This window comes from Pseudopodoces humilis, chromosome 1 (genome assembly GCF_049639895.1).
Source record: "Pseudopodoces humilis isolate 2021_Gansu_Grassland_sample_001 chromosome 1, ASM4963989v1, whole genome shotgun sequence".
Classification (NCBI taxonomy): domain Eukaryota; kingdom Metazoa; phylum Chordata; class Aves; order Passeriformes; family Paridae; genus Pseudopodoces; species Pseudopodoces humilis.
This window is the reverse complement of record NC_142200.1, coordinates 51,239,488-51,262,960: the sequence shown is the minus strand read 5'-3', so window position 1 is coordinate 51,262,960 and position 23,473 is coordinate 51,239,488. Positions and strand designations below refer to the sequence as shown.

At 39.4% G+C, this 23,473-nt stretch overlaps 1 protein-coding gene and 1 long non-coding RNA gene across 3 annotated transcripts; both read right to left on the bottom strand.

Moving 5' to 3' along the window:
• Positions 1–3,556: 3,556 nt before the first annotated feature.
• On the bottom strand, positions 3,557–6,261 carry LOC148185097 (uncharacterized). Of its 2 annotated transcripts, XR_015773732.1 has the most exons (6): positions 6,152–6,261; positions 5,640–5,780; positions 5,329–5,380; positions 4,753–4,822; positions 4,358–4,450; positions 3,557–4,272 (listed from the first exon to the last, which is right to left on the bottom strand). It is a non-coding gene; the product is annotated as an uncharacterized LOC148185097 (long non-coding RNA). The 2 variants fall into 2 exon arrangements; XR_015773731.1 differs by having other exon boundaries at positions 3,557–4,450.
• A 1,210-nt stretch (positions 6,262–7,471) lies between these two features.
• Positions 7,472–19,921, bottom strand: NAPG (NSF attachment protein gamma). The gene is made up of 12 exons (XM_005517262.3): positions 19,781–19,921; positions 17,723–17,790; positions 16,492–16,576; positions 15,893–15,910; positions 15,302–15,332; positions 14,729–14,838; positions 14,525–14,591; positions 13,785–13,855; positions 12,887–12,965; positions 12,303–12,382; positions 11,422–11,551; positions 7,472–10,459 (listed from the first exon to the last, which is right to left on the bottom strand). Exons 1-12 carry the CDS (start codon positions 19,834–19,836, stop codon positions 10,310–10,312), a joined length of 945 nt encoding a protein of 314 aa, XP_005517319.1. The 5' UTR covers positions 19,837–19,921; the 3' UTR covers positions 7,472–10,309.
• Positions 19,922–23,473: the final 3,552 nt, after the last annotated feature.

Here is a 23,473-nt window from a genome sequence, read left to right as displayed (position 1 = left end):
TTAAATCACATAAAACATTATAAATGCACATCTCAGAAGATGAAACTAAATGAACCAGGATAAAAAGTAAAGGCAGAAGCAAGATTATTGCTGATAAGCATTATTCCTGTTTTGTGGGTTATGAGGTACAAGTTGGTTCTGCTGTGCTGCACAGCTTTGGGCCACAAGTTCACAAAAATTTCTGACCTTGGGCCAGTGATGTATGCATGTTTTTGCAACTCTTCTTAGCACTGAAGACACAACATCAGCACTAGCATTGGCTGAAAAGTTTTTCAAATGTTCTCTGTTAAAATTAACTCCATTCTTGGTTAGTAAGTCACTCATGAAATGAACTTGGCTTCCATTTAATGTGGTGATCAGAAACCAATAACATCTTTGAAATCATGGGCAAATAGCCAGCTTTTCTCTCCAATTATGTTATCTCCCCAATACTATCTGCATTTTGAGTGACAGGTTCCCTGGGATTAGGTTAATATTACTACTCTTGGAATGAAAGAGGAAAATATTTTAAACTGGGGAATAGTCAATCCAGTCCAAACTCGAGGATGGAGAATCATTCATATTAAGACATGAAATTCTTAGAATTTTTTTTTTTTTTTTGACAAATACCCAGTAGGTCACAGGCAGCTGGAAAACTAACTCCACCATGGTAATTTATGAGATTGTCTTATAAAGTAGACAAGTAGTGTGCATTTTTTTTCCCCCTTTTTTCTTTTTTTTTTTGAGGAGGGAGACACAGGAAGGAGGCAGGGAGGGGACAAAGCCAACAAATGTCAGACTCCAGGCCTTATAAGTATTTTAATGTCAGCAATTAACTAAGGACTGACAGTATATCAGACTTGTGCTAAAGCTTTAAATGATTAACTCAGGAGTCTTTCCATATTTCTGAATGCCAATACTTCAGGTATGTTTATACCTTTCCAGAACTCTTCATTCAGTCCTGCTTTCACTAAAGGCAGAATACAAATGCTGTTGACCTGAGGTTATCCACTCACTATAACTGGAGAGTTACGGCAACATTACTGTCTAGAAGATTTATTCCTACCTGCCATTACTGCTTAGGAACTGTCTAATTTAAAGCCTGTTAGACCAACAGAATGAAACATGGCTATTTCTAAGAAACAAATAGGAGGAGAGTAAGCAGGTACAGGATCACTGGGTGTAACAGGGCCATGACCACAATATGTGACAGTAAGTTCTCATGACAGGAGGGAAAAGCTGAACCAAGGCATGTAGCAGAACCAGAAGTGATGATGGAAGGCTAACCAGTCCAGCAACTAGTCTAAACAGCATCAAATTGCTATTTTAAATCCATATAGTAGTACTATTTAGAGACAAATATTTTTCATATTATTACAAAGTGAGGTTTCTGCATACTATTATGTTGTGGATTCTTCAGCTCTGGAAACTGCTGCATTTCAGTAATAACTCAAACAGTCCCAAGAAGCTTAAAGACAATTTGCCTGGAAATTAATGACCTTGACAAATGGTAGATGTTGTTTCAACCTGCAACTCATCCATGGCCTCAATCTCCCTGTCCACTTATCTCTTCCACTCAGTGCCTTGGCAAGCACCTTCCAGCATTTAGAAACCCTGACAGAAGAAGAAAGTATCTTTCCCCCAAGAGAGGGAATCTGTGGCTGGTAAACACATATAGGAGTCTCAGTCCAGCCCTTGCCTGCCATGGAGGCCTGTCTGGGAGAAAGGGTGGAAAACCAAAAGGTTGCAATCCTTCACTGCAGGAATTTTGGCCAGTGGGCACAGTTGGCTGCCTCAAGGCAGTGCACCTTGCACAGCTGAGGATCTGCTGTACTCTGTCTGTAGGCAAATACATTAATGGGGGGAGAGAGAGAGAGACAGAGAGAGAGAGAGAGAGAGAAAGAGAGAGGGGGAGAGGGAGAGAGACAGAAGGAGAGAGAGTTTACTGCTTAACATGTACTTGGAGAGCACTGGACTACAACTTATCTCCCACACTGAGGTCCAGGGACATTGAATTGATGATCTAGATCTGAAACTAGAGCTCAGAAATTGCTTCTAGCTCCATACTGTGATTGCAGTATTGGCTACAAAAGCATCCATAATTATTTTTTAAAAAAAATCTGCATCACTGAAGGAATAAAAAATAAATGCTATTTCCTTACCTTAGTTACTTCCTGTCCTTTCCTGAATGATTTTTTAAGCCATATGCACTCATGGGTGCTGATGGATCTGTGCACAGGCTATCACAGTGTTTCATCCTCTCCTGCTGGTTACAAAAGTTTCACCCTTTCATTCTTTTAGCTTCAGCACAGATGGGATTGCAGCTTCCAGGCTCTTCATGGAACTTCTCCTTCACTGAGACATTTATATTAAAGGGACATTTATATTAAAGAGCCCAACCAGCAGAGACAAGATTATAATCAAGAAATGTTCTAGACTTCTGCTCCAAACAATTTGATTACAGTCTGACTATCAGAGTTGCAAAGGTCCATAGGCTGCCAGTCATCCATCCAAAAAAAGCTCAGAACACTTTGAAAGCCATGAAGTAAGACCCACGTGGTTGATATATAACGTGGCATCCCTTCTACAAAGTGAACTCTAGGGACAAATGTAGTGTAGAAATTGAGAAGGTGAACAAAAATATAGCAGTAACTTATATGTTCATCTGAAGAGAAAATCACTGCCAGATACTTCCAACCATTCATATAGAAATCAGGAATATCAATGTCTTTAAAAACTACTCAGAAATGATGTTTAGGAAAATTAGGAAGAGAGCCAAAGACACAGAAATAACTTAGAAGACTGACAAAAATCATAGCATTCCTATTTTAAGCAATTAATTCACATTCAACCCAGCTGTCTCAAAATGCTATAATTCTGTGTCATATGGCATGTGCTATGTCAGTGAGGCACAGTTAACTTAAAGAATTATATAGTTATTAAAGAAGTATGAATTCAACACTCAAAAGAAAAAGAGTTTGGTGACAAATGACAGCCCCTAAAAAGCCATCTTCAGGGTGGACAAATAGTTTGTACATTTGAAATTCAAGCCTTCATTTTCTCTGCCACAACTCTCAACATAGGTATGGCCTAAATCTAATGATTTTGTGTCATATTCACCTGTTATTTATATTTGGTCAAAGACAAAATGGAAAACAGTGACAAAATGCCAGCCTTTCTGCCACTAGCACAGCACATCCTGGATTCCTGACAAAGACCATGAGTTTTTCCATCTGCTCCAGACCCATGATAATTAAGTCTACTGAGAAGCTACTGTTTCTCTTCAATGGACATAAACCAAGTGTGGTCCTTTTAAATTAAAAAGTAATGATTTTAATAATAAGATGATGAGAATCCATCTAAAAATGGTCAAAAGGGTGAAAATTTACTTGAATATCCACCTAAAGAAAATGTTTATTTTCTCTTCAACCCAAAATAAAAAAACAAACAAAAAAAAAATTCCAAAACCAAAACAACCCAACTTGAAATTGATATACAACAAAGCCTTCAAGGAACACTCCCACTCTTGCAGCAAAGACAAAATGCACACAACTAAAAAGGGAAGGAAACAATGAGGTAAACAGGATTCCCTTTATTACACTCTCTGTTCAGTTGCTGTGCATCTGGAAACTCCACTGAATAAATGCATTAGATATAGAACAGTATAAATTTGTCATTAATTGAAGTGACATCATAAAAAATGCTTTCCCCTGCTGCCTTGCATCAGAATTATGCTCAAACAGCCTTCAAGTGTCTGACAAAAATAGTGACTTCTGTGATCTACACAAGCTATCAGATGTGTGATTCCTGCTGTTCTGTTATTTGTCAATGAATGTATTTTGTCTCCAGCTGTTCCTTCACCTGTCTTCAATGATCAGGAAATCATAAGAGGGCACAAGTACTCAGCACTGGGCTGGAATTCTCCTTGGTTTCCTCTCTCTAAGTTCACTCCTTTCCATCACACATTGCCTCCCAGTCTCTTTCCATACTTCAGTCATTGTGAATGTACTGATTAACATCTCCCATATTCTCATTCATAAAGATCAAAGTCCTAGTAGCGGTGGTATCTATATTCAAAAGTGGCCAATTTTTTAATTATAGCAATACAATACTACACATAGCCATCAGTGGAATTATCCACAATACAGACTCAGAAAGAGAAAACCCAACAGTCACTATACCTGAAATACCTTAAAAAAGATTACTCTGAATTCTCCCCTCCTACATTTTTAACAAAATATTTCAAGGTCCAGTGAATTGATCACAGATGTGGAGTGTTCCCATATCTGTTGCCTGCAAAACAGATACATAGAAATTTGTCCTAGAAACAGAAAACTCCCCAAAAGTGTTGAAGCAATTAAAGTATAGCCCAAATTACAGTAAATATCAAGGCATCCCACTACTGCACTTCAGTCTTGTGAAGAAACTCTTCTTCTGAAATAGGGTTTCTGGTTTAGATATCCATGACCTTCTGAAATAAAAATTATCATGTTGTAAATACCAGTAGGGATAAGCATAAAGCATGTGTGTGCATCCAGGCTGCTACTTGCACTTCACTACCTCGGTTGCATGTCATTAATACCAGATTTTGTTTGGCCATAAGGTATTCACACCTGTTCCAAGGTGTGAACTTTTCCAATCATGGCATCTCCAGGGAAAAGGTAGCAAAACCACACAGATGTGAAGCCATTTGACAGCCAATCCATGAAGAGATCACAAGTAGTTCTGTATTAGTACACCCAGAACCAAAAAGTGACTAGTGTGTGCACTCACCTGCATACTTTCTCTCCTGATTTCCCCCTGTCCCCATCTCAGTCACAAGAAATTTTCTGCTCCCTAATGGCTGCAGGATGAAAAACAAATGCATCTCAGTTTGCATACTAACATGCATGAGCTACAAAAAAAAAAAAAAAAAAATCTTTATAGTGGGGAATATTAAAATCTAAAGGGAAAAAAGAAACCCCGAATCAACAGAAAACAAGGGTGTTTTCTTTCACTTTCCAATGTTTCTCAGCAGCATGGTCTTTCACCAAACACATGTCTTGCATCAGGATTAGACTGAAGTATTTCAAAGTGGTGAGAAGTAACTCTTTGATGGTGTTTCAAAGAAAATGACTTCTCAGGGATTCCCATGAGGTGCAGAATCTGGTACATTTGGGAAGATAAACATTAAGGCAGTAGCAGAAGTTACCAGATCATGTCTTACTTAAAGGAGAATTTTAAAATATACTACTCTTTCTGCAGCTCTGTTACTAAAGCTTTGCAATACTTTGCTCAGCCAGTGTTGCTACACAGCTGGCTTACCCCAAGTTCACCCAGCTTTAACCACTCACTCCTTACACACCCAACCTGTGCTCCAGTGCAGCTGAGAGGATCCTCATTCTTCCCCCAGTTATTCAGCCTGGAAAATCACAAATTGACACAAAAGAAGAACCAGAAAATTACTGGATAGTGCCCAATTAAATAAAATAGCTGGCACCCATAAAACACAAGGGGTACCATAGGTCTTTACACTTCATGAATTCTCTGCTCTATTATTACCAACACAATTACTCTGGAACATTTGTTGAGCAGTGCAGTGCAGTGCAGCAAGCATTGGCTAGACAAAGTTGTCAGGTACACACACAAAGAAGTCCCTGTCTGCAACTATAAAGTTTTACCTTTCATTCCTGAATTCCAGCCAGTTAGTGACAGGCAAAGGATGTATCTGTGTTCAGACTCCCTCACATGGCACACAGCAGCAGAACCCCTCCCCAGCACGGAGACATCAGTCATGCCAGTCCTTCCTTCCCTCCCTGCCTCTGTGGATGAGTCAGGAAGTGGCATTATTTTTTTTAAGCAGACTCCTTTCAGCAAATTACAGCAGGAGCTCTCAGTTCCATCCATCAACATACCATTGCCTGATGACCAGCTTCCTCACTTCTTCCATTTTGATAATTTCCCCACCCCCTATATTAGTTGATATCTGTGCAGGAGGCATCTCATAAAATTTTGTGCCTGCACTAAGACTGCCAGTTGTAGCAGAATCAGCCAGCCCTGTAGTTGAAAGTTTCTTTTAACAGGTTATAGTGCACACTGGCTACTGTTTTATTTTCCCACCCACCATCCATAACCTGGCTCTTAATCACCCAATTTCCCAGGCCCATATTGAGAGAAGTGAAAACACAACAACCTAAGCTGTAAGTTGTAAGCTGTAAGTTGACTTCCACGACTTCGGGCAGGTTTTTCAAGCCACGAGAAGCAGCAGCAGCAAGGGCAGGTCCCCGTGTGGCTCTTTCTAACCAAACCAACACTCCAGCTGAGCATCTTTAAGCTGTTCGAGGCACGGAGCAGAGGATCCCGGCAGTGGAGCAAAGCCAGCTCTGCGGCACCATCTAGCGCTGAGAGGGAACAACGCTCTTGGGAGCAGATCCACGCCGGGCTACGCAGAGCTCAGGAAACACGCAAGATAAAGGCACGGAAATACAAATCGAAAACAAGCAAGACAACTACTGGCAACCCATTTTCACAGTGCACATGCTGGGGCCCGCTTCTGTCACTGTAGGACTGGAACGTTTCTCTGGCTCAGTCCAAACTGGTCGCACACCAGTGAAGATGCTGGCAGCGCGCACTGCCGAGTCCGGCCACGCTCCCCATCACTATTCCCACTGGACTCAGTAGATGAAATCACAAGAGCCACATGTTCTCGAAACGTACGTGCAGCCTCGCAGCTGCCTCTCCGCTCCCGTTCCAGGCTGACGGCTGCTCTGGAAATCACGGCAGCGGCTCTGAAACAAAGACCCGCCAGCTTTGCGGAAGGCGGTCAGAGACAGCGCCCGTGCACATCCTCTGCAACAGAGAGCAGAGACGAGCCCAGCTCCTGGGCATGCTGGCCACTACGGACCATTAACTCACAGATTCATGTCCCTGTTCAGACTCAAAACCGCAGATCCCAAGTGGTTTCCTTCTGCTCTCTAAAGTTACATCTACTTCCTCCAATTTTATTACCACTACTAGTCGCAGAGGCTGGGGTCGCTTCTTTTTTCCATTTCCTGCATCCAAAAAAGTTCACTACTTATTATAAATCTAGATGACATGGCTTTTTTTTTTTTTTTTACTTTTTTTCTGAGAGCAACTTAGTTCTTATAATTTTACACAGCTGCATATTTGCAGCATGTAAGGAACAATTCCTGCTACACTGGTAGAACTTCAGTGCCAGATTCTTCAACCTTCAAACATTCCAGCAAGTTTCAGTTTAAAATAGTAGAAAAGGTGATTTTTCTACAATTATGAAGTCTCCAAAGAGTTACAGAATTCACATCCTTAGGTTGTGTGAAATCTAGTTGTTTTTCAAACTCCCCCTTGATTCCAACTTGAATAATGACAATCCTGTATTCTCATGCCAAAAACCACTTTGAAAATCTATTCCAGTGAGAAATATAATTAACAGGCATTTTCAAATGGTGGCCCTCAGCAGGACCTGATCAACAACAGAGAAAGCTACTACACCCGCCTTAATTTCAAGTTTTATTTTTCATGTTGGTGAAACACACAGCCTCTTCTCAAGAGGCAGCATCTGTAGAGCTGTTACAAACACATTTTGTACTCTATTACACCATAGATTTGGGAAAAGAACAAATAAAGCACAGGTTTCACACTGCACTTGATCATCTGAGTATTAAGTTACAGATAATTTAGAAATCTTCTGTTTTTACATATACATTGCATCGGCCATTGCTCAGCCTCCATGCACAATTTAACTTTTGTTTTTTTATTAGAGTCAACACTGGTTTTGGAAATGCTCTTGCTGTAAATGTTATATTTTCCATTTTAGATCATTTAAATGGTATTTACATAAGTGTGCAAACTGCTTTGAAAGATAGAAACAAACACTAACACATAATATACAGACAGTTTTTTCTATAGTTAAACATTTACTAAAAGGCAGTTAACATTCCTAACACACTTTCACTAAAATAGGAGAATAAGTTATATAAAATAGACCATCTTATTTTCAGATGCTTCCATTTCTTCAGATTTGGTCTTTGCAGCAACATTGCAATTAAAGATTAAGATTCTACTACGAAGAATCTGAAATGTCAATTCAATGGCAGCTTAACATTTTTAGTACCAGTTACTTTTGTTCCAGATTTTCCACACTTGGCACAGAACAAAGAAACAAATTGAGGGAGGGGGGAAGAGAGATTTGCACTTCTATTTTTTATTTTCTTTTTTGGCCATATGAAAAGTATGTTTTAAAAATGTAACACAAATTTAATTTTTTCTTTTAAGGGACTGTTAGTGTTACAAGCACAGTTTAAATAAACCTGAAAATTCTTCCACAGAAGCACACAAAGTTCCCAGTTTTCTTATGCACCTCATCATTTCAGATACATGCAATTGTGTTCACACACACAAAAAGCAGACTCCTTGGGCTCACGCAATAAAACTGATTTCAGAACTAGAAGGAGCAGGAAATGCTTGAAGAAAATTACTTAGTGTTCCCTGAGTTCCTATGTGTGCATTTTTTTGTACCTGTGATAAAGATTTGCCATAGTAAGTGTTATGTTCAACTTGATTAACAAATCCAGAAGGCAGAAGTTAAACTTCAGTTGAACTGAAGCGAGTTCCTCCAAAAGCGAAAATTCTATAAGAGTTCTAGAATTCTAGAGTCTTCAAAACCACCTTTTATGTATACCTGCAAGCATTTTTGGAGAAAAGCAACTCCCTTCCTAAAATTTCAGAGCCAAAGCTTTTATATACATCATAACAAAGGGAGGTTACCCATTAGATATTGAAGAACTACAGGTGCATCTTAAATAGCTTTAAAACTCATGGTTATTATTACACAAGACAAAGACACAAAACTGGTTTTTGAACACCCACTAAACTAAATACTGTGACTTTCTAATGTGACAGCAAATTATGCTGCAGTTTGTGCTCCCTTCTCAATGCTACTGAGTGCTATTCACCCCAAGGAAAGCGAGCATTAGCACACTAAAACTTGAACCTTCATCACAATTTTGTCAGACGTGCTTGATATTTCTGATGACATCCAATTCCTTAATATGGCAGAAATTAGCCCAACATTTTAGACTGTGCATTTGGTCTGTTGTTTACAGAGCTTTGGACATCACATACAAATCCCTGCTGGATTCCAAGTGATGTCACCCTAGTGCAGACCTTGGCTTAGGTCCCGCTGAAGAAACAAGCCTCAGGTACAACTTCTAGACTTGCCAACTTTTAAACATAAAATGGTGAAAACAAATTTGGGACACTAAAGAAGCTTGCAAAACACATGATGACTTGAAACCAAATAGAAATAGGATGCATTAAAATGTGGTTACCTTGGATTCTAAGCTAGTTTGAAAAATGCCACTTAAAGGAGATCTCAGTTCAATGCTTTGAAAATATGAAAGAATCAAACATCTGAGACTAGCGAGCTAATTAGCAAATAAACACCTAGGACACTCACAAACTGAAATGTACCACTGAAACATTCAACCTAAGTTTTTGTTAAACATTTGTCTTCAGAAGTTTATATTCAGCGCACATTTTCTGTTAACTTCAGTTTCTTTTTTGGTCATGGCACACTTGAAAAACACTGTTAAGAATGGTTGTTCACTCCTTCCTTTTCTAAGGTGGACATTACAAACACTATGGACACATTTATTTACAGGTACTTCAGGTCAATATATTTCTTTATGAGGAAAGGCAGATGTGTATTTTAAAGCTTGCAAGATAACTTCAACCTAGTTGACTTAGTGTTTTTCACACTCACGTGGATACTGTAAAAAATAAGGTAATGAAAATAATATTGCCCAGTGGAGTAAAAATGTGTTGAAAATAAACTGAAAGCTCCCCCTAGTGCTTACACAAGTAAAAACCCTGCTTGGCACAGTCTGCCTTAAACGGTCTTACACAGCAGATAAATAGCCAGATGAATGATCATACATTTAACTTTGAAAACAACTGCAAACATCTTACTGGGACCAAAAGTGTCAGCTGTTGAAATCCAGCATTTGAAATTTTATACCATTCTCCCTCCAGTGCTTCTGAGGTTTTAGTTTCTTTTAAACTGTGCTTTTAGTAAAACTCTTCTCAATTTTTTTTCCCTGTCAGCTGAAGGCAAGGCCCTAAGGAAGCTCCTGCCAGGTAAGAGATGAAGTCCAAAGATGTTTCAAGATGATGGGTACAATCATGCTTTTTCTCCTGCATTGCATCCAGAAGCTGCCAAGTAAATGTTAGTATTCCCATACCACAATTGCAATGAAGCTCTGGTAAATCTGGTACCTTTGGATAAGCTCAGCATCACAGGTCAGTTAGATATTTATGACAACCTAGTCTGTAGCTAGCACAGTCCACCAGAATATTCATCCTCTTCCTCATCAGCATGAGAGCCCACTGCAGCTGGTCCTCTGGCTTTGTCTTGGGCAGCGTTTGGCGATTTCTTCTTGACTCCACCTCCCGGGACCACCAAGGTAAGACCAAGCTTGGCATACTGACAATAAAAAAGCAAGTTTAATTTCTGTACTATCATAGAATTGACTGATGCTCACAATAAGCAAGCAGGCTCAGTACAAAAACAGAGTGATGATGCTCTCAGGGTGTATTTTTCCATCTTGGAATAAATACAACATTGGTTCATTATTCTCTCTCTCAAATACTCTGAGAATGAGATATGAGATCTGTATTGATGCTGCTTATTATCAAACAAATCGGCTACATAGCTCCTCTCTCCTTCTCTTTTTATGTAGGAAAAAAATAATTCCAGTATGTAGCTTTTCATACATTAACTAGTGTTAGATCATGTAAACAGTCTTACAAGTGTTGTTCATCAAGACTAGTAACTTCATTTTTACTATTCAACGAAATAAAATTAGCCAATACTGTTACAAGATTTGGCAGGGATGGATATTTCCATTATTTCACACCTTTTCTATCTTATACTTCCTACAATTTACAAATTCAATTAAATAAAAAATGGTGCAGAAAGAGACACTACTTGCTCCAAATTCATAATCTATCCTCAATGAGTACTTTGCTAAGAATAAGCAATGGAAAAAACCATTCAGTGATGCCATCCTGTGGGCATCATGCTCTGTTCATGTTTATGCACATTTATCTGCTGCATGGTGTTTCTGAGAAAAAGCAGAAGCAGCAAATTGTTCTTGCCCTTAAGGAAGCAAGCAAAAGAGGATCTGAACTCATTAAACAAATCAAGAAAATCCTTCACAAGCTGTTCTTTCACCCAATCCTTCGCACCATCTTAAAGGCAGGCAGCACCATCACTGGCAGGCAAAGTGAAAGAATGCAGGAAGCACACAGCCAAAGTTGGGCAGCATGACAGGAAGTCACAATAAATACATGGACTGTGCTCTTCTTATCTTCCTCTACTAGGAAAAAAAACCCCACCCTCTTAACCTGAAAAAAACAACCCAATCACAGGATCTGCCTACTTACATCATTATCCATGTATTTGAAGAGTGGAGAATTACAGACTTCAGAAACTTGATCCTGATCTTGCTGATCATACCCTTCTAAAAGTTGCTCCAATGCTGCACAGTCTTCACTTCCATTAAATCCTGGTATACTGAAGGAAATTAAGAGTTGATTTCTTCAGGTACATGAATCATGTCCATAAAAATTAAGCTTTAAGTAATATTAGTTAGCAGATGGCAAATAAGACCACAATCATAGCCAAGACAAAATAAGAATATTACATTTTTAATATTTTTTTCCTGATTAGTCAATAAACTCTTCCTCCACTTTACATACAGAAAAATTCTGTCATGAGTTTCTGTATATAAAACTGGAGACCTGGAGATTTGGAAAACATAAGCAAGATGTTTAAAGACTGACCTTGAAATATTATTTCTAAAGGAAAAGTAGTACTATTTAACTTATACATGTGTGTGTTCATTTCACTAAAAAACACAGTTTAAGTAAAAACATGTTGTTTTGAGATTTTGGTACTGAAGTTCCAATGAAGTTTCAAAGTTGAAATGAAGAATTGCCAGGTTTAAACATGAATCCATATTTTGACACCAAAATTTTCTCCTGTAACGTGGCTTTTAATTTCCATCTCATTTCCCCTGTCACACATAACTAGTTCTTTATGACTTTGTATTTTAGGTTTATTAAGAAGAATCACTGTACCATTACAGCTAAATCTGTTATGTGTGAAAAAGATTCCTGATAGACATAGATCAGGGAACATTATTATTGCACTGTAAGTCAAGAGAAGTGCCAGTTAAAAATTTATGAAAAAACAATGTCAAACAAAATAGATCTACACTAGTGAAAAGTTCAGTTCAGAATTATAGGACTCAACGTACACTTACCTGTAGCTTTCCCTCACACATCTTTCTGCAGCAACATAATCATTTCTATGAAGATGAACTAAGACTTGAGCAATAGTTTTCTAAACAAAAAAAAAAAAAAAGTAAGCCTTATGATTATTTAGAAATTAACAATAAACTATGATAAAAATAGTAGACTGTTATTATCTGGTATGAGAAAGGTCATTACAATCCACTTACAATCCATTACAATCATCCTAAAATCCTGACACAAGTTAGTCACAACAATCCAGGGAAAAAGTAGAGCTGGCATGAAATAGGTTATCTCCTATAACATTTTAATGGATTGTTGTCCCAAGTAACAGTTTTTGAAGTTTGTTCTTTTGATAACATCTTTATTTTTTACGTGTTGTTTGGTTTTGACAGCTCCTGTAAATAATAGCATCTTATCTTAAAAATTATAAAAGCACAGCTAAAGTTTGGGGAAACACCACTATAACAAGCTCTCATCATTTAGCAAGAAACTTATCACTAAATCAAGAGGTACCCATCATCTGTCAGATGTCAGTAACACCAAAAATAAAAAAATTAAAATGTATTATCAGAAGCTGTCTCTTAGAATTTACCTTATAGCAAGTGGGGTAGTTTTCAATTTCCTTATAAATACTTTTTTCCTTTTGAAGAGACAGAGCAGCCTCATCTAATCTAAAAACCAAAAAACCAGAAGCATCAGTGCCAGGAAAGCAACACAATGAACCCAAGGCTAATTACAAAGTGTTTAATACAGTGGCAAGTCTACTGGAATAAACAGTCTACTGTAATAAAGTAAAAATCAGCAGCAGATCTAGTCAGCAATTCCTTCTGTGTACATGCTAAGAACATCTCTGGTAATTATTCAGAGAAACCTTGGTTTCTGTAACATTGTACAAGACAAATGCTTTGTTACATACACTATAAGCTATCAGTAAGTCTGACATCCATGAACAACCAATATAGTTCTTAAAGGACCTAAATGTGTCAGTGAAGCAAGTCTAGGATGAACTGAATGTCAAGTTTGGTGTAAGCAATTTAATATTAAATTTGTCTCTCTGAGACTCCAAGATTCACTCTTCTTTAAGTCCAAAATCAGACTGCTGCACATTTCTTTCTTCAGGTTAGTCCTAATTCTTCTGTTTTATATCCCACAGCTATAGAAGACTTTCAAGTACTTTCTACATATTAATGTTGGGGAAAAAAAAAACCAGAAAAAAAAATCCTAGAAGTAATTTAAGAAGAAGTTTAAGAATTAAAACTGGTGTTTTCACAGAGCGAAAGTCTTTCAGCCCATGTTCTCCACAGAACATAAACTGGTGGTTCCTGGATGAACACGGCATATCCCACAGAAACTGGATCATAGTTTGAAGTGAATCTCAAGTAAGAATTAATAGTACATAAACCAAACAACACCAAGACAAAAAAACACAATCAAAATCACATTTTAAGATTCAATTACATTAAAAGAACAAAAAGAGATAAAGCTATTACCTGCGTCCTCTGACCAGAAGTCTTGATGCCTTCCCCAGCATTTCTAATGCCTGCCGTAAACGTTCTTCATTCTAGAGAAGAAAAAAAAAAAAGAATCCAGACATTCTTATTTCCTTTGCACAGAATTAAGACTGCTAGACCTTATCTAAGTGTGTCACCTGTAACTTAGAACAACTGTTAAGTTGTTAGATCAGCAGTTCACATGCTCAAGGGAAACATGAAGTGTATTGGTGCTCCCAAGTTCCACAGCTAGCTCCTGTATGGATCTGTTCAGCAGAGGAACATCGATGCAAATTTGCTAATCTGGAAACACATGACAACTGACAATGGAGAAGTACATCAAAGCCACTTGCAAAAAGGCAAATCGCTGGCTCATGCAATGGGTGAAGCACCAAGCAAAATCTTCTGTGCCTTCAGGGATTTCAAATTACTTTGGGTTCCAGTACTCAACAACAGACAGGTTCTCTGTGTCTCAGCACCCTCTTGCTACCCAACAAGAGGCAGAACACTTGAACTACAAAATTCACATTCTGTCAAGTCCTAAACTGAGAAAAAGGCAAAGCAAACTGATTCCTAACTTTTGTCATCTCCTTCTCTAGTGTGAGAACCTTCAGCTTCAGGCACTGATGTTAAATGAAGGAAACATAATTTAGAACCTAATCTTAGGCTTTTTCTTTACTTCATAGCTGAAAGAAAAAAACCCAACAAACCAAAAACACCCACAGAAATCCCCCACTTACTTCAAAGACAGATGCTGCTTGCTGATAGAGCTGTACAGCCTTCTCTGGACTCACATTTTCTATTAACCTGTAATAAACATCAATACTTTCTCTTCAGATGAAAGGAAAATATTTTCTATCTGAAAGCATCAAAAAGACATAAAAGAAAAGCACAGACATACCCATGCCCTGCACAGATTCTAGTCACCAAAAAGTCAGACTCACTTTCCAGCCCGTTCCAGTGCAATGGCTGCTGTGTCTGGTGTCCCATTCTCCAGGTACATCATACTGGCTTTCTCAATCAGCTGAACTGCTTCAGGGAGCCTCTGCATCTCCTGCAAGGCAACAGTCACAGGAACACTGTTGCCAGGAAAGGAGCTTATGTGCAAGGACACAAATCAAAGCATATTGCAATAATTTATTAAGATTCTAATTTTTATTTACAAACTTGTAGGGCTAGTGAAAGCTGACCACCAACTCCATAAAATTTACTTTTAAGTACTAAACTTATGTGTAAGTAATGAATTTGTGGTAGTTTAAAGTAAAAGCAGCACCACTCCTCTGTTACCCTCTGACATGAGGAACTCTTCTTTCCTTCTACAAAAGGAAAACTATTTTTCCCCCCCAAATACAAATGTTGTATCTAATCTACTGAAGGTAGAGGTGGGGACTATGAGTCAACAAAAAAATTTCACCTGAATATGCAATTTGCTTACGTATACTTGTAAAATGGTCCAGTGCACAATATTCCTCACTACAAAATAGAACTTAAAAACAAAAACCAGTTAAAAAAAATACCTTCAGCATCATGCCAGCTTGTTCATAAGCTCTGCAGAGAAAAAAATTGTACAGTTTGGTTAGAGATGGTGTATTACAACAAGCTGTAGTTATGAAGCAAATGTTAACGTGCATTGACTATCTAACATCTTCACTCTTGATATTTAATGCTTTGAGGATGTTTCAAGTGTTTTATTTAATGACATAGCACACATGTAACTTTATCTTCCACAAAATTAAACCACAATTCCCAGTAAAAAATCTATTGTAACCTGATCCCCAGGTAATATTTAGATTATTGTCAGCTCTGAAGTACTCTTTAATTAAAAATTTCTTAATTAGCTCAACAGTGTAGGATTTCAAAATTATTGGAAGTTCATCTAAGAAACAGTATTTGCTATCATAGGTGCTGAAAAATGCCAAAATCATAATTTCTTCAGGTGGCCATTACAGTTTTCAGACTTTCCTAGCTCACACTTCCATTGAACTAATTTTGAAGCAGCAAAATTACTTCAATCAGAACACTTACTACACTGAGATCAAAATGACAGTTCATGCTTGTGGTGTATAGTAAAAAATCTGTTTCAGATTACTTAGCACTTCTGTACTTACTTGGCAGCATGAAAGAGACTGGACATAAAATTGTTGAAGTCAAGGACAAAAGCCACAAAAACATAATGCAGGAAAAATATTAATGTACAAAATCTTACACAACTACTAATTACAATGCAAGGAGCCTCATAAAGGCAAACTGAACCTACTAAAACTGCAGGCAAGTTGCCAAAAATAAATACTTCTAAGGATGGGAGAAATGCAATATACCAATGTATTGCTACATATAAAGTTGTAAAAAGCACATTTACTTAAAATATGTTCCTGCTTATTAAATAGTACTACAAGTACTGCAATAATGTCAGAGCTTCATTTAGTTTATACTATGCTTGTAATTAAAAACCAATTAAATTTCTGAAGCAATACCTAGGTATCTCAAGTACCTGTCAGCTGTTCTTCGAGACACTAACTTTCTCACCAACAGTTCTTCAGTTTTCCCACTCAGAGCACACAGAACAGACTTTTAAAAAGCAATTCAGTTACACTGACAAAATGTGCAAATACATTAAATAACCTGCTACAAAACCCCATTACTTCCAATCTAAGTAGCAATTAGTCAACTTCTTGGAAAGAAACAATCTCAATCAGTGAAAAGATACGCTTTGTTGTTTTCATGCGCCTCAGCTTCCCGTAAACAGGCTTCCCGTGCCTGGTCAAACTGCTTGGCATTCTTAAAAGCAACAGCTGCAAGAAAGCAAATAAGGATTTTATTTATAGCTTGACATTGTCTTCTTTTTTACCACTAATGCTCGAGAGTTTAGCTACCTAAAGATGCAAACAGGCTCTTTAAATCCACGGTTACAGCTTACCAAGGTCTTCTCAAAAGTCACAGACAGTTCTCCTTGTTTCATTAGTTACTTAGTTACCAATAAAGACATTTATTATCAATACCACTTCCATACCCATCCACAGTATCATACATAGCTCTCAATGTGTTTATCTGGACATTGAGAGTCACTCATGTTGTATTTTAATTATAGAAATGGAGGAATACATATTTATATAATTTTATTTGTTAGGAGTTATACAAAGTCAGAAATGTGCCACCAACAAAGCATACCCTTGGTCAGCTTGGTCAGCAAAATCATTTCAGGGTAATAATATGTATTTCTATTTTGTTTAATTCTATTCCATTAATACAATATAAAGTAAGTTTTAAAATAAATTTCAATTTATAAATGCTCCAGTTGTTCTTCTAAGTTCATATTTTTGTATTCTATCTTAGGTGAATAAGTAGGAATAATTAGAGTAAGAAGCCAAAAGACCACGACAAATTACTACTATAAGAAAGAAGAAAATGCTTAAGAACAAAATGAAATCAACTAGTAAGGATTTTATAATCAGTGTGTCACTTGGCAGTGGAAAAAAGGAGGAATAAGACCTTACTGTGCCTGAAAAAAAAATCAACCTGGCAGCATCTCTTCTTACTGAGACAGTCTTTAACAGGACATATTTCATAAGATGATGATAAAGCAAAATTTTAAAATCAGCTCGAACGTCTGTTGTTTTGTAGATAAAGTCACAGGATTTGGGGGTGGACAAGTGGAAGAAGGAAAGAAAGTTTTATTTTTGTCACATATAGCAATATAAAAAATGGTTGTAAGCTTGAAAAAAAACCTGGTTTTGGAAACTGTTCTAGATCTCCAAATACAACCTGGAATTTATTTTACAGTGCTACCAAGAGGGTTTTTTGTTGCTTCATCTTACAGTCAAATCTTTGAAACAGTTTTACTTAAACAGCAACGTAATAAAAATATGTAAAACAATATCGGGGACTAAGCTTGATGAATACTTTGAAATATATTTGGTGGTTTTTATAGCCACACATACCTGCCTTCCCATACTCAGTAGCTGCACTGTCATAATCTGGTTTCCACTTTAAGAATCCAGTTTTCAGGCTAAAACACAAGAAACAATTAGTCAAGATTTTATGTTTTACCACCAAGGCACTTCAGATACATTTCAAACTTTAGAATACCCCTGGAAATGATTAATTACCTGTATGCCAATACTATGGTAAAAACAAATGTCACTGTTAGGAATTGCATAAAGCACTGCAATTATCTCCTATAATTACAACCCTCACCCTGACATGCTTCTACTGTTTCCAGAGAGTCTTCCCAAGTCCATCTTCACAGCAGTAAGGACTCAGCAGAAGAAAAATACTTCCTCCTGCACCAACATGGTATCTCCAGATTTATAATACTGCAACACCTGACAATATTTTTTTTTTCACACATCAGGAAACGTTCAGCATTCCTCTACAGGAATCTACAGGATTTTTTTTTGCTTCTGAGAATTATCAAAGGCTCTCCAATGCATAAACAAATAAAAAAATTTACTTGCTAACACAAAGACTCATATGTCATTTATATGTCTACAACAGATCATGACACTCCAAGGTGCCACATGTAGGTATAGATAATAGGCAAAAATGAACACTGGAAAATTAGATGAGTCATTAGGTATCTGGAATTCAATATGCTGACTTCCTCATTTCTAAACGAAATTAAAATATTACTGTAACTTTACAGCCTACTTGTATATTTGTTGTAGGCCAACACATCATATGCAACACATTATTTACTTGGCAAAACAGTTGTATATGGATCCTAAAGTGGACTTGTCTTACTTGGATGACAACCACAGTGTAACTCTAACAGAAGCCTTTATATTGTGTTATTTTTATCACAATCAGAGTCCCAAATGCATCAAGCTGAAATACACTATGCACTCAATCTACACACAATTTGAGGTCTCAGTGCCTTTTATTTCAAGTGCTCTCCAGATAAGCTTCAAATTAATTCTGCTGGAGGGCACTTTTGGTCAAGTAACTTGAGTAAAATATGCTGTGTTTTTTTCAATTTCAAAGTTTTCCCTCTGTGCCAACTTACACATTTGATCCATGATTTCCAGAGGGCCTGTCACTATTGTTACTAAAACTATTGCATCCTTGGATTAGTCAACTCTATTACGTCTCTACTGTACTCCGTGTAATTCAGAGTTAGGAGGAAAATGGCTACATTCAGTGTTAAAATGTACAGCAACAGAGTATCATAGATGTTAAGCTCTCCAAGACAGCACAGAGCTTTGAAGCCACCTAAGAAGCACCAATTACACACTTCCCACGGGCAGGAAGCAAACACACAACACCTCAGCAAAGTCAAGCCCTTTTATCCAACAGTCTTCATAACGCTTTTCTCCCACTTGTCTATAGCATTAAGATGTGCCAGGGGAGGCTTAAGACGGACATTTGGAAGAAATACTTCACAGAAAGGGTTATTAGATGGTCTGCCCAGGGTCACCATCCCCAGAGGTATTGAAGGAAAGACTGGATGTGGCACTCAGTGCTCTGCTCTAGTTGGCAGAGTGGTTTTGGGTCACACCTTGTAGTCGATCATCTCAGAAACCCTTTCAAACCTAATTGATTCTGTGACTTGTCTTCCTCCCACTAACTTTAGCAGAAGGACATAAGTGACACTCGTCACGCTTTGCCGTCAGCGTCGGAGCAATAGAGGCCACAAGGCCCTAAAGGAAACTGCTCGGGCTCCAGGCCTCTGAGCCGCACGGCCACACCGACCCCACCGCTGAGCCTTAGGCCGCTTTACTTAGGCCCCTATAGGGCAGGAGGCCTCTACAACACCCAGCCCCCGTAGGGAGGGTCCCCTCAGGCAGAGGAGGAGCCGAGCACCCCCCACTCCCTCCGCGCCGGCCCCCCCGCGGCCCGCCACCTCCCTCCGCTTCTCCCCAATGCCGCCGCCTGGCACCCGGAGTCTCCCCTGCCCAGCCAGGACTGGACAAGCCGCCTCCACGGCGCAGGACAGCGCAGGTGCCGAGCTCGCCAGCTACCCACAGCCCGCACCCTCCGCCCCGCTGCCCTCCGCTCACTATTTCTCCGCTTTCGCGATGTGCTCCAGCGCCTCGTTAATCTTTTGCGCCGCCATCTCGCCAGCGCGGCGGGCCGGGCTCGGCCACGCTCCTCCGCCTCCCTGCGCTGCGGCTACGGAACGGCGCAGGGATCACGGGCACCCGGAGCGGCGGGAGGTGCGCCCCGGGCCCCGCCGGCTCCCCGCGCCTGCGCTGGGGCCGCTCCCGGGGCGCCCCGAGAGCCGGAGTGCTGCGGCCGGGCCCGGGCGCGGAGCCGCTGGCACGGCCTGTGCCGCACGGGTTCCCGGCGCCGGGCCGTGCAGCGCTCCGGGGCCGGCGGGCACCTCCCGTGCACAGCCCCGTCGTGTGCTAGGCCGACAGAAGGTTTTTAAAAACCAGAATCCCAGAATCGTTCGGCTTGGAAGGGACCTCTGGAGATCATCTGCTCCACCCCTGCTGCCAAGCAAGGTCATCTAGAGTAGGTGACACAGGAACGCGTCCAGATGCGTTTTGAATGTCCCCAGAGAGGGAGGCTACACGACCTCCCTGGGCAGCCTGTTCCAGTGCTCTGCCACCTTCAATGTGAAGAAGTTCTTCCTCATGTTGAGACGAAACTTCCTGCGTTTTATGTTGCACTCATTGCTCCTCATCCTGTCACTAAGCACCACAGAAAAGAGCCTGGCACCATCCTCTTGACACCCTCCTTTGAGACATTCATATGTATTGATGAGGTCTCCTCTCAGTTTTCAGACTAAACAGTCCCAGCTCTCAGAGTCTCTTCTCATAAGAGAGATGCCTGGCCTCTGCTGGACCAGTTCCTGTAGCTCCTTGTCTTTCTTGCAATGAGGAGCCCAGAGCTGGACACAGCCCAGAACAGGAATGAGCACGACCTGCGTTTCCCAGGGTTTTCAAAAGGAGACCAGTTTTTTTAGCAATGCACAACTCAAGAGGCCAGTCTGAGCAACACTGCATGCCCTGCCTTCAGGAAGCCTCCAGAGGCAGCTCTGCAGAGGCATGATCTTCTAACTCAGTGTTGGTGAAAACAAGAGGGTGTCTCCAGCCAGGCTGGCACAGAGATCTGATGTAGAAGATGGTGGTGGCTGAGCACACCAGAGTTGCTGGCACAGGCCACACAATCATGCAAGATACCCAAATTATACATTCAGTAATTGAGTAAAAAATGCTAAAGTCTCTATTAATGCTCATATGTCCAGCTTCCTTTATGCCTTAGTTTTGTTAATGTGAAACATCCCTTAAAAACAGAAGATCAGTCTCTGAGCGCAGGAAGGTATTTATTCTCCAAACTTGGACATCATTATTATTATGCCAATGTGAATATGTAAAGTATTTATCACACAGGAGAGAGAAAGCAAAGCAAGCAGCTGGTTCAATTTGCAGAACTTCCCAGAGCCTAGAAGTCATTGATATTATCCTTATGGGTCCCTTCCAACTTAATATTCTGTGATTCTGTGATTCTCTGAAAGTCCATGCCATTTACAGGAATCAGAGCTTTACAAGTTTCTACATCAAACTGGGAAAAGAAGCAATGTTTACATGATTTGTTCTACTCTAGGTAGTCATAAAACTCACAAGTCTGAATTGCTTTCCCTTCCTTTTCCCATATTCCCTTGGTGACATGGACACTTGATTTTCTGACTTTGGTTCATGCATTGCACTTGAGAGGTTATCATCTGTTGCAGATGGTGGAAAATCCCCACTAAATCTTAAATACTATTATTCTGTGTCCTAGATCAAAGTAGGGAAAAAGGTTGTAGAGAGGTTTTTTGCTTTCAAAAGCAGATGAGTTGTCACAGGAATACTGGGAGAAAATAAGTAGTCTTGCGCAATATATACACCAAAAAGGTTTTTGGCAAGCACTCAGTGGTAGCAGGTATAAAGCAGAGGCAGCTATGATCGGAAAGATTCCTGTGTCATCACGTCTGTCTTTTCTTTCCCTCATAACGTCAGCCAGGATAGATCTGGCCGTATAACTGTGACTTTGCTGCAGTGCCTTTCAAATAAACTTGTGTTAACTGGGAAAATTAAATCCTAGACAGCAGCATTAAATGACAGAATAATCTCAGACTGTTGTTCTGAAGTACCAAACTAATGATTTCTGGTTTGTGTGTTTGTTTTTTCTAGGGCTTCTGGCCTGCTCTGTTCCCTGGGTTGTAAATATCTGTTCACTTTCTAGTGAAACTGCACATGTGCACTGTCTGGTTATACTTTATACTGGAATGACCAGACGAAAGATTTCCAAGACTAGTATTAAATGAAACAGGATATTCTTGGGTAGCTTTTATTTTGTAGGCATGGAACCTCCAGAGGTTTTACATCTGGGAAGGATCATATCACAGCATCTGGTGCTTGGCTGTGAATTAGAATTTGGTGAAAAATGACCAGGTATAATGTGAAAAAAATATTACAGGGATAATAGTTGAAGTGACAAAGATGTGAACTCTGTAAATAGCTGTATTAGTAGAAGTTGCAGATCATTAGCCGGTCCTCATCTCCCATCACTTCACCTTGCAGAGAGTTTCTGTCTTCTAAGAATTTTTTCATGTGCACCATTGCAACCAGAGGAATCAAGCTATGAGAAGCAAGGTGCATAAGCTTTACAATTCATTTATCTTAAATGCGTTAAAAAGCACCTGTGTGAGACCTCATGGGGATAACCTCTGGCTAAAAGCTGGAGGCAAGCAGCTGGAGACAGCACCTTCCACCATTATGGCTGGGTCCCTCCCCCAGCTCTGGCATCAGGACTGCCTGGGTCTCCTTCAGAGGTCTGTTGTTAGTTATATGAAACTATCAGTACAGCCATAACTAAAATTTGTTTCTTAATTAACTCTACCTGTTCTATAAATATGTTGTTTTCTTTTAGAAAGTCAGGACTGACTGCAGCAAAATGTACTTTAAATCAGCTGCCGAATCCTATCTGCTACTCTGGTGGATCTGGAAGGTGAATTTATATTTTCCTAGATCTGGATTTCTCACCTCTGTCTGGTACCCTTTTATGGCAGCAGAACATGGAAAGTTCTGCCTTGTATTTTATTAGTGTCTGAATCTGGAGTCGTAAGTACAATGCAGCTCCACCACCATGCTGAGGAAATTATCTGGGAGGAAGGGAGAGGGATCTGTATATTTCTTCTCCCAGACAGACTGGGCCATCGCTAATGGTCTAATGTACAATTGGGTCAAACAAATTTTGGGCCTATAATATACACAAAAATGTGCTCTGTGATCACTCCAATCCAGTGCCAGTACCTCAGTGCTCTGGTATCTTTCCTTTTCCATCTTCAGCATTAAATCCATATAACTCATTTGTCTTTCAGACATTACTGTCTTTATGGATATGATAGAAAGAAAACAAATAACTCATAGGGCAGGAAAATTAATAAAGACTGGTTTTCTGTAGATTTGTGTCTCCCTACTGCTTGTCTTTAATTAAATAGCAGAGGACTGTATTGTGAGCATGCCTTTTATTAGATGTCAGAGAATAAAGAGAGAGGCATTCTAAATATCCCGATTGGGGGACGGTGGTAATGTCTGCTTGGCTTTCCAGATTCATTGGACGTGAGGGAGGAGGAGGGTGTTCTGGCAGGATGAGCCAATGTGAATCATTCATAATGCCTTCCACACTATTTATTGGACATATGTAATTTACAGGCTCCTATTGAAGGTTAAGTAAGGTGGCCTGTCCACATAGATAAAACA